The following is a 12267-nucleotide window of genomic DNA, read 5'->3' as shown; positions in this document are numbered from 1 at the left end:
CTTTACCCCTGCTTACACAGTCTATATGCGGCGAGCTGATTATCGAGCCTTCATTGTAACAGTCGCGGGTGCACTGTGTGTGCGTGTGGGGAGTGTTGCAGTAGAACATTCAACTGTAGCGCTGGTACATTAATGGGAAACCCTTAATGTTTGAGCACCCTCTGTGAAACGTCAAGCTACCCCACAGCACCCCCTAGAGAAAATCTCTGGCACCGCCACTGCTCCCACCTGTCCTTAATCACGTGATTGAGGAAAGTTTGTGTTCGTGGCGTGCACATGGGCGTGCATCGGTCGCTCTTATTTCCGGTAGGAGTCACTTTTATAGCAACGTTTATTTGTGGGTTTGCTTAACATGTGTAGGCCTACATTTGGAGGACATATTGATATGTTTAGCTTGGGCAGTTTTATAAAAAGATAATCGCAGTTATTTTCATGGCAACATGACTAAACTAGCTAACCTTATTACTGCTAACAACCACATGGCACCACCAGCCTCTTAAACAACGACGTCACGATTTAACTTATCTAAAAATAAAGATATTTATGTCAATGTAAACTATTATATTTGTATGTAATAGATAGGCCTACATTTTATTTGCAAAAATCTCGAAATAGCTATGACTGTCATATGATGCATACTGTACATCTAAAACCCTCTTTTGAATGTTACTTTAGTTCATGAATCTTATCTTCTGTGTTTTTAACTCAATTAACAAAGATATGCATTTCTTTAGGAAAAAAACCAATGCGTAACCCATTTCCTTAATGGAAAACAGACCTGTTAAACTGTGGTATAGCAGAACAACAAGTGTAAAGCAACAATACAGAGAAACAATAAAGACGCGTTTTCATGTCGCGCAGTTGTTGCGACAGGATGCAGCGTGTCACTGTTTATCACCACTTGATCCTTCACTAGTATTGTACAGAGAGGGAGGGCAGAAATATTTCCTGCTTTCCCTACAAACGACGAGAGAGCGAACGGGGTGGGCAGGGGATTGCATGACATGCCAATAAGTTACAGTGACTTCAGTGGAGAGTACTCGTGATGAGATGAGGATCCGACCACACAACTTTCCTTCTGACAGCCGCATCCTCGGTTCTCCGGCCATTAGTTCTGGAGTCAATCTCAACAGGAAGCAACAGGAGGTAGGTCAAGTTTTATTGTTTATGCGCATGGATTTCTTATATTTGTATTGTGACAAATGTGGCAAATGTGGCCTACTTACTGTTGTGATTACTGTTATTTTTAAAAAGAAAACATTTAAATCAAATTTTAGATGTAGACTATTTTTTAGATTTGTAGATATCTACAGGCAGAATGTTTGGACTTTAACAGTAACGTGTTTTAATAATGTTTTGACTTTAAAACCAAAATGCATATATTTCATGTCCTAATAATAAAATGATTTAAGTTTGACATTTTAAATTAAGTTTCATTTTTCAAATGAGTACAAGATACATTTTGACAGTAATTATGTTCCCACTGTGTCGTTAACGTCACTGAAATAAAATCTAATATTTTCCTCTGTCTTTATTTCTCATCTATTCTCAGTTGAGACTGTGATGCTACAGCAGCAATGTCACAGCTGTATTACCAAACACATAACAACTCTTCATACAGGGACCGCATCCCCCTGCGGATTGTACGGGCAGAGTCTGAGCTCTCTGCCCTAGAGAAGGCCTACCTGGGGGCTGTGGAGAAGGGGGATTATGCCAGTGTGAAACAAGCCCTGGAAGAGGCTGAGATCTACTTCAGGATCAACATCAACTGTATCGACCCCCTGGGCCGCACAGCTCTGCTCATTGCCATTGAAAATGAGAACCTGGAGATCATTGAGCTGCTGCTCAGCTATAACGTATATCTGGGGGATGCCCTGTTGCATGCCATCCGCAAAGAAGTGGTGGGGGCTGTGGAGCTGCTGCTGAACCATAAGAAGCCACGTGGGGAAAAAAAGGTACTGTAGATTGTAGTATTGTTCATTTAAACTTTTTTCTTGTCTCAGTCAATTTGTTCATTTTTTGAGAACATCTTTGAAGCAACCTGCTTACACAATTATTTATTTCTAAAATATTTGTATTTGTTACTAACCTGTTTGCTGAGATTTTAGAATGAAATTGCATTACTGAACACGAGTATGGACAGTGACCTTTTCATTCTAGTAAGGTTTGTAAAGTGGCTTCCATTAGATATTTTATTTTTAAAAACATCCATATCAAAGCTGCTGTGTGATTTGCAACTGCTCCTATGTCCATGTGCAGAAAAAAAGGCAGTCAGTGGAAACAAGTACAGTGTGTGGCGCATTTAATTTGCTTCAATATAAAACATTGTTAGGTGACATGTAAAGTACATATTCAGTTATTTCTGTAATCTGCCTTGAAGCAATTCAACCCTAGAAACACATGTTAGACAATTAAACAATTAAGACAATTACAGAGTATGTATATATGTATAAGCTACAGTTAAGTTTATTTTGGAGTAAATACTCCAACTCTCCCCAACCCTGAGGAGAGTGAGTGGTTTAGAAAATAGATTTGGAAATTCTTGAGCATGCATTTCCTTTACAGCATATTGTAAGCTATATAATGGCACACAATACGCATTTAGGGTCTATCTCTCGGATTATATGAAATGGCTGTAGCACTTAACAATTTTACAGATATAGAACAAACATTATACACTATGTGTGCTTACACGTTTCAGCTCTGATACTCTGATGTGCTGCTGTGGGTCGTTTTGCCACTGTTTTCAGCTTCTTGACGTCTTTGTAAATGTGGTTGTTCTTTTACGCTGCTGGGCCTTTCTGTAATGGACTGGGTATAATGTGTATCCTGTCAATTGAAGGAAAAATAAAAAAGGGTTTAGTTGCCTCCAACCAGGAAGATATTTTGAGGGCAGTTTAACCACAAGCCATTAGCTGTGTGCTTTCTGATGAGATGGTCAGATACACAAGAGAGATGAAATTAGACCCATTCAAACCAGTTGTTTCTGTTTGTGAGCGGGGGTTAGAAAGAATGTATTTTTCTGTGAATTTCCTGAAAAATGATAGTATAGTGTACATTGATTGTGTTTCATGTTTCTTCATTTATCTATTCCTCTCTTGGCTTTCTCAAAAGGTCCCACCAATTCTTCTGGACAAACAGTTTTCAGACTTCACCCCGGACATCACTCCAATCATCCTTGCCGCCCACACCAACAACTATGAGATCATTAAACTGCTTGTTCAGCGAGGTGTTTCCATACCTCAGCCACATGCTGTGCGCTGCAACTGTGTAGAGTGTGTCTCCAGTTCGGATGTTGACAGCCTACGTCACTCACGCTCACGCCTCAACATCTACAAGGCCCTTGCCAGCCCGTCTCTCATCGCCCTCTCCAGCGAGGATCCTTTCCTTACAGCTTTTCAACTCAGCTGGGAGCTTGGGGAGCTCAGCACAGTGGAGAATGAGTTCAAGTCAGAGTACGAGGAGCTGTCCCATACGTGTAAACAATTTGCAAAGGACCTCTTGGACCAGACCCGGAGCTCAAAAGAGTTGGAAATAATCCTCAACTACCGTGATGACATCGACCCCCTGCTGGATGACAGCACAAATGATCTGGCCCGACTCAAGCTGGCTATCAAATATTGCCAGAAAGAGGTAAGCTCTTTGTTGATTATGATATCTGTATACTGACACTAGTGAAACAAGTACAACAAGGAATAATTATTACGTTATTTGAACAATATGGTCTAGATCAGTCGTTCTCAACCTTTTTACACCAAGTACCACCTGAGAAAATAGTTGGCTCTCCAATTTTAACCAACGTTAAAATACAGTCTATGCACAGTTCATGCAGGACTCGGAGGCAAATGTATTCATAATAACATTATTTATGTATTGTGCTACACGTACAAAGGGCAGTCTCTCTCTCTCTCTCTCTCTCTCTCTCTCTCTCTCTCTCTCTCTCTCTCTCCTCTCTCTCTCTCTCTCTCTCTCTCTCTCTCTCTCTCTCTCTCTCTCTTTCTCTTTTTTGGCTTTTGACCTCGGTCACAGCCTTCTCTCCATCCTTTGCGCAAATGCCTTCTTCCTGAGTCACTTCTCTCCTCCATCACAGCGTTGTGGCTGTGCATATCACTTTTGCGTTGCTGGCGTTGTTTTCTTTAGCTTGCTTGCAACATTCGCTAATCGTTCGCGAGTAGTATGGTCGTCATTAGCAACGCCAGAAATAAATGTAAAAAATGTTTTCGTTTCTAAATCTAAAAACAACAATAGCCTATTAGAACTTATTTAAACCACAGTTTCAATTATCTCAAGCTTATTTTCATTCGTTGTAGTATTTTGATAGTATGATTTATTTTTTAATTAATGTTATTCAATCAAGCCTCAAACTGATGGCACTTGTCCCTATAGCCTGTTTTAAATTGAAGTTGTCTGAGGTCCTTACCACCAGCTGCTCTTGCAGTAATAAGTAGTGTACCTTTCTTACTGTCCCAAATGTGCACAATGTAGTGACTGCCTTTCGTCTTTTTGTTTACTTGTGTTTTCTGTATTTTATATGTCTATGTTATGTGTAAGACTGTGTAACGTTGCTGCCTTCTTGGCCAAGTCAACATTGTAAATGAGATTTTGTCTCAATGTTTTCATCTGGTTAAATAAAATACAAATATTAAAAAGAATATATTTTTTTTTTATGTCAGATTCCTCCGCGTACCACTAGCGGGAGTTGGCGTACCACAGGTTGAGAACCACTGGTCTAGATAACAAGAATGGTTCAAAGATGAGTTGTTAATGGCCTGAGATGGGTGGAGATGTCCTTAGGGAGTTTAGGATAACATGTAATTGCTTGGATGGCTCTTAGCAATGCATTACAGTTGCACTCTCAGACAGTCCCATGACAATTGGATAATTGGGGATAATGATGGAATAAGTGATGACCATTTCCCTGAAATACAAACTCATAATATTTTAATTGGGGTGGGATCATTTTACGGTCTTTTACATCGTCTTGAGAGTAGGCAATGCCGACTTTCTATCATTTGTTGTGAAATAGAGCCACTTAAAATGTGCATTTTACACATTGGCAGGAACAGGATGAGAAATATGATTATTAAGTGTTTCATACTGTATGAATCCATAAGTATTAAGTATCATTTATGTTGTTTAAAATTGATTATATCGATTGATTTTTGCACAACACAGCAACAGGTGACAGCAAAGGAAGCCTGTACAAAATGATTTATACTGCGATGTAAAAAAACAAGCTTAGAATTTTTGTTTTTGTTTCCTGCATAACCGGGCTAATAGTGTAAGTATAGACGGGGTTTCAATGGTTGTCTTTAATTTTTGCCTTCATTAAAATACTACTTAAAGATTTTAGGGTCATGTTGGTATACAGTAGTTGTGTAATATTTGCAGGGTTCAGGCTTTTATCATCTATGCACTGCTCATCGGCTACATTAAGATTTTTTATTTGCCTTCCGTATTTAAGAGTTTTTGTAGCAGTGTTTTGGCTTTTCATTCTGACAAGACAGTTGGCGAAGTGAGAATAAAAGATCAGTGTGACTTTTAGTGTTGGCAACCCTGTGCCATAAATGTCTCCATGGCAAAAGCATTTACAGCTGCACTTCAAGGGAAATGTTTACGTGTTGCCTTACCACAGATAGGTGTTACTACTACTAAAACTGGGACTACTACTACTACTACTACTACGACTCCCACTTGTGAAAATAATGATAACTACCACATACTTATCTGCAGTGAGATTTAACTTGCTCAAGACCTGAATGCTTTAAGACTCAACTTAACTTTGGAAACAGTTTAAACCAGTAAGATCCTGGAGCCATAATTAACATGACAACAAGGCTGCCAAAAGTAGGACAATTAATATGATATAAAGTTAAATGTATATGGGAGTATTCATTGTTTGCCCTGCCTGTCCCTAAATTCACAGATGTAGCCATTGAGCAACATAGTATGTTGTGAGTGTAAGGTATATAGACCTCCATTGTCTGTTCATGCTAACAAACAGACAGAAAATGCACAACCTGTGTAGTTCTTTTTAAGATGCGTTGTAGTGCTGGTGACAAACACAGTACATTATTGTAACATTGTAGTAGATGATAAATTATGTGGAGTATGTGCTTTTATTTGCTTAGCAGAACTCAAATATTTAGTTGTTCATTATCAAGTTTTATCATGGTGAAATCTAAAGTGGGATTACAAATCATATCTAATACATTTGATCTAACAGTTGTGCAGTTTGATCATGTGCATATAAACTGACAAATGTTATTAATTAGCATAATTAATACACCCAATTGAGCCTGCCAATGGGAAGATGCTGTGACGTGGATGGGGTGATTTTCACCTTCCAAACATGTCCTCAGGAAAAATCGGGCTCTGCCAGATGCCTCTTTTAGCCTTCGGTCATGTTATAACAAGTCAAAATCTGAGAAGGACGAATAGGAAGCTTTAAAGAAGTCAGATTCTGTATTATGATGACCTCATCACTCAAAATGTAATGCTATATTATACCATAATGGGAATCCATTTGGCCATAATTTGGTTCAAATTGAATTTACTTCCATCACCATCTGCAGATCTCCAGCAGATGTTTATCAAATCTCAAAGTCAATCACTCCTTAACAGAGGATTCAGAAAGATTTTCCAACTTGGACATTTTGTCTTGCATGCTTACATGATACAAGTCAGTTATTAATTTTCTGTCTTGACAAGTCACATGTAGTGTTCTTGTGATTGGATGTTGGATAACTAGTGCTTACAATAATACAGACGGCAGAAGCAAGTGGTTTGCAGTGCCTCTAACAACACGGAAGAAATAATGTGCAGCAACCAAGCCCTTGCTGTAGCAGAACGAGCCCTGGCAGGTTTTGTCATTTCAAGATCAGAGAGTTCGAATCGGCATGGAAAAACAATCTGTTACATCTGTGAAGAGGATTTATTTGGTCCATGCATTTCCCAAATGTCTACTTGCACTGCCTGTGCAAATGACCAGTATATATTGAAACAATGCTATACAGACATGCGGTTTACTTGGGGAGGGTTGTTTTTTTACGATTAGCAACTGTAAAATCAATTGTTCTCAAGTGTGGGATTTCTGAAGGATTGTTTTAGAGACTTCTGGGTGTTGTATAGTTGTACAAAAGTTGAAGGAGTTGGCTTGGCATAATTAAGCCCCCTGTAAGGGACAGAGAAGCTTTGTATTTTGAGGAAAAATGTGATCTGAGCTCTTTTACGGTGGTTTAGTGGCAGTTTAGCCTTTATAGAGCACACATAGGTCTACTGGTGGGACAGTGATGAACATCACTAAAGCTGATCAAATACACAGTATATACAGCTACTGTATCATGCTTGGTCATAATCATTTTTAAACATTCAATTCATTAAATAATAATAACCACTTTTGTAAGGAGTTTTGAGACCGGAAACTTAACAAAATGCACATTATTGTTCCAGGGAACGTTTTTAATGAAGCAAAGATAATCCTACAATTAAAATTGTCAACATGGGGCTTTGGGGTGATGATATTAAGTAGATTGAGCACCATGATACTGACATTTAATAAACAGCATTTATGGTCTTGAATAATTATTTTCTGTTGTTGTCCTAGTTTTTGTAGCCTTTAATTGTATATACGTTATGTTTGCAGGTTATGTATTGAGGTAGTTAAATCTTATTCTGCTGATCCTTGTCTTTCCTTTTCTCTCAGTTTGTTGCTCAGCCCAACTGTCAGCAACTGCTGGCTTCTCGGTGGTATGATGAGTTCCCAGGCTGGAGGAGGCGGCACTGGGCAGGAAAACTCATCACGTGTATCTTCATTGGCCTCCTCTTCCCACTGTTATCCATCTTCTACTTGTTCTCTCCAAAGTGCAGTTATGGCTTATTCATTCGGAAGCCCTTCATCAAGTTCATCTGTCACACTGCTTCCTACCTGACCTTCCTCTTCCTGCTCCTTCTGGCCTCGCAGCATATAGCTTCTGGGCAGAAGGACTTTCAAGGCCCACCACCCACCACGGTGGAATGGATGATCCTACCCTGGGTGCTTGGTAACAACACACACTCTTAAAAGACAGCTGTTTACACTCGTGTTATCATGTATATATCATGTTTGTCACACTTTTGTTCCTGTGGACACTTTAAGACATTGTTAAAATCACAAATTGCTTTTGTTGTCTGTTTGTCTCTAAGGCTTTATATGGACGGAGGTAAAACAGATGTGGGATAGTGGTTTCAAAGACTACATTGATGACTGGTGGAACTTAATGGACTTCATTATGAACTCCTTGTATCTTGCAACAATTTCCCTGAAAATGGTTGCCTATGCAAAGGTACTGTACTGAACTGATGCCTTTTATTTGTTGGTAGTCTATGTATTCATTGTTCTCCTTCTTTTCTTTATTACAGTACAGTGGGCAAAAACCCAGAGACACCTGGGAAATGTGGCACCCGACTTTGATAGCAGAGTCATTGTTTGCCATCGCTAACATCTTCAGCTCCTTGCGCCTCATCTGCCTTTTCACTGCCAACTCTCACCTTGGCCCCTTACAGATCTCACTGGGCCGCATGCTCCTGGACATCCTCAAGTTTCTCTTCATCTATTGTCTGGTGCTGTTAGCCTTTGCCAATGGCCTCAACCAGCTCTACTTTTATTATGTAGACGAGAGTTTGCCATGCTACGGCGTTCGCTGTCTTCAGCAAAACAACGCATTCTCAACGTAAGTAAGAGTCCCTAAATAAATGTTATCCTGACAAATATTAATGTATCTGTCAGTTTTTCAGCAACACATTGTTTAATGTATTGTTGTTTGCTTTTCAGGCTGTTCCAGACGCTGCAGTCATTATTTTGGTCGATATTTGGCCTAATTTCCCTCCATGTTACCAATGTGAAACCAGACCATAAATTCACTGAGTTTGTGGGCTCCACCATGTTTGGCACGTACAATGTCATTTCCCTGGTAGTGCTTTTAAATATGCTAATTGCCATGATGAACAACTCCTACCAGCACATTGCTGTGAGTGCTTTAGCATACCAATTTTATATTTAACCACACTAATTTGTCTTTTATGCCTTTTCGAACAGTTTTAAATAATTGCTGTTTGTTTTGTTGTTTTCTTTCAGGATCATGCCGATATAGAGTGGAAATTTGCAAGAACAAAATTATGGATGAGCTATTTTGAAGAAGGGGGAACTCTGCCTTCTCCTTTTAATATATTACCCAGCCCAAAGTCAGTTTTTTATCTATGTGGATGGATTAAGACACATTTCTTCAAGAGAACAAGCATAAAAAGGCGTGAAACATTCGAAACTCTGGGGGTAGGGCCTTTTGTTGTGATCTATGTTATATAGACTGTAAAGTGGCTCAAAAATTATTAAGAGCAAATTAAATAACCTGTTCTCTTTAGAAATTGATTAATTTAAGCGAATGAAGTCACTCATTTCATGTACATCATAAGATCTCCTATTGTCAAAGGGCATGTAATAAAGCAATAAACCTTTAAAAAAATATGTGTTGCAATGTTAATGGACTTTTTCTTTTTGTATTGTAGAGACGTGCAGCCGATAATGTAAGATTAAACCATGGATATCAGGTAGTTATTTGTATTCCATTAAGTGCTGTACAGTTTGGATGTATTGTTATGTGTAAGTCATTTGTGTTCAACTTATAAACATTGAATCTGCAATCATGCTTTACAAAAACAATCTTTATTATTTAGGGGGTTTTGAAGAACCTAGTGAAGCGGTATGTGGCCGCAATGATCAGAGATGCAAAGACAGAGGAAGGGCTGACAGAGGAGAACTTTAAGGTAATGTCCAGTCAAACAAGTTGGTATTATTCATTGTTGTGTTTTCTCTGCTGTTGTTTAATATTTGTCTCTTTGCAATTAATAGGAACTTAAGCAGGACATCTCCAGCTTCCGCTATGAAGTCCTTGGAATGATGAAGGGTAAACTTCAAGGTGACGGGGTCACAGGTAACGTTCTAGGCTCCACCTTGGCTTACCCTGGAAATTGTTTCATATATTCTCCCAAATTCCCTAATGATGAGCCACAACAGAAGCTAAGCCTGTTTGACATCACCGTGCCCACCCTGAAGAGCGCAGCGGCCACCCCCTCCATCACTGTGGGCTCTAACAGTACAGCCAATGGTTCGGTTGTCCTGTCCAGCACAGAGCAGACTCTCAACAAGCTATGCAATACTGTCTCAGATGCCGTGTCCCCCCAGAGACGCAGCAGACTCCCCTCTCTGACATGTGATGAAATATACTCATTGTCAGGGGAAGATATATTGGGAACTGATGGACAAAACCAAGGATGACTTCAGACTGATAAATCCGTTATGGAATTCTTACAGAAAGTGGATAAGGATATTCAGGAGATTGATCATTCCTGCAAAGAACACACTAAGGAAGTGAACAATTGGCTAAAAAATAGACGCAAAATTATCTGTGTTGGCAAGTGAGAGATTTTAACCATGAGTAGATATTTTTCTTTTTTTGGACCTATATTCATTCATGAAGCAGTTGAAACCAGTTCATCAAAGTAGGATTTCTCTCATGTTTAAAAGTTACACTGTATTGAGTGTGATAATTATGTATTCTCTAATATAGTACACAGTATATCAATCAATCAATCAATCAATCAATGTTTATTTATATAGCCCAATATCACAAATGTTACATTTGTCTCAGTGGACTTCACAGTTTGTATGGAATATCAGTATGACAATACGACACCATCTGTCCTTAGACCCTCACATCGTACAAGGAAAAACTTCCGGAGAAAACCCACAGTTTAAAGGGAAAAATGGGAGAAACTTCAGGGAGAGCAACAGAGGAGGGATCCCTCTCCCAGGACGGACAGACGTGCAATAGATGCCGTGTGTAAATTGAAAAGATAATACATTTGCAACATAGGTAGTCCAAATGTTTGGAAATGCATGTGTGTATAATAGGAAGATGAATCCACGAGGATATCCATCCAGGACTTATGATCCAGGACCACAGCCACGACTCAAGATCCAGGACACAGGACCGCAGCAACAGGATCATCCATGACTCCGGATCCCGGCGTATATAGACACCAAAAAGAAAGACATTTGGGGAAGCTGGGTTAATCGGAACATGAGAGTACACAGGTATAGACAGAGAGAAGGAAGAAGTAAGATGTCCCCCGACAAACTAAGCCTATATCAGCAAAACTAGGGGCTGAATCTAATCAGCCCTAACTATAGCTTTATCAAAAAGGAAGGTCTTAAGCGCACTCTTAAAAACGGATAGGGTGTCTGCCGCCCGAACACAAACTGGAAGCTGATTCCACAAATGTGGAGCTTGATAAGAAAAGGCTCTGGCTCCCATTGTACTTTTAGAGACTCTAGGAACAACCAACAACCCTGCATTCTTGGAACGCAATGCCCTAGTAGGACAGTAGGGTATAATGTGTATAGTAGTATAATACAATTTCTCACATTATGTTACAAGTATTCCTAAGTACTTGATAAAATATATGCAACACTATGGAGCAAGGCTAACTTGAAGCTCAGGGAATTGTAAAGCAAGTTAGAAATGTATATTGTACATTGAGCATTTCATTCCAAAGAGCCCTGACGACACTCTGCTGCCTATCCTGTCCTCTTTCACTTTCATCTTTCCTCTTACTGTAATATGCAAAATGTATATGACTATAACAATAATATAAACCCTAATGTGCTAACAGTTTTTGTTAAAATCCATACTGCAACAAAATAATCAGGAAAATAATATAATCAATAAATAATATAAGTGTAGTTGTATTTAATAACTTAACAATTCCATATTAAATCTGTACGAAGTATCCAGTTTATCAATGTAGCATCTTGATTATTTATAGTTTTTGTTGTTTTTTATTCCACCATTACTTCCCTAACCTGTTCAGGGAGAGAGGAAATGTTTTCCTCTAAATGCTTTTGATGGAGCAGAAGAGAAACACAATGCAATCTAGTTAAGATATGTTGTACATGTATTCCTATATGTGTGGTTATTTATATGTGGAATTGTGTAACTTGTAATGTAATAAAACATCTCTGTTATTAAATGAGAATGTTTGTACTGAAGCAGTATTATCTAAAAAGACTAAACAAAGTGTAGATATTACTAACATAAAGACGGCAAGCAAATGGCACAAAGATAGAGAAGAAAAATACTTGTTGAATTGGCCTTTCTCTTGATTTGCTTTACTGCTGACATCTCTCATCTTGTTTACTGGAGAGAGGATTTAAGTAAATAGTTTGTAACC

At 38.9% G+C, this 12267-nt stretch overlaps 1 protein-coding gene across 1 annotated transcript; it reads left to right on the top strand.

Annotated features, from left to right (window-relative positions):
• Positions 1 to 290: 290 nt before the first annotated feature.
• On the top strand, positions 291 to 10806 carry trpc4b (transient receptor potential cation channel, subfamily C, member 4b). Its single transcript, XM_034207143.1, has 12 exons — positions 291 to 306; positions 735 to 1146; positions 1553 to 1955; positions 3115 to 3633; positions 7706 to 8042; positions 8185 to 8324; positions 8401 to 8711; positions 8813 to 9008; positions 9116 to 9310; positions 9544 to 9585; positions 9712 to 9801; positions 9887 to 10806. The coding sequence occupies exons 3-12, from the start codon at positions 1578 to 1580 to the stop codon at positions 10310 to 10312; spliced, it is 2634 nt and encodes an 877-aa protein (XP_034063034.1). The 5' UTR covers positions 291 to 306; positions 735 to 1146; positions 1553 to 1577; the 3' UTR covers positions 10313 to 10806.
• The last annotated feature ends 1461 nt before the right edge of the window (positions 10807 to 12267 follow it).

This window comes from Gymnodraco acuticeps, unplaced genomic scaffold (genome assembly GCF_902827175.1).
Source record: "Gymnodraco acuticeps unplaced genomic scaffold, fGymAcu1.1, whole genome shotgun sequence".
Taxonomy (NCBI): domain Eukaryota; kingdom Metazoa; phylum Chordata; class Actinopteri; order Perciformes; family Bathydraconidae; genus Gymnodraco; species Gymnodraco acuticeps.
This window is presented reverse-complemented; position numbering and strand designations above follow the sequence as displayed.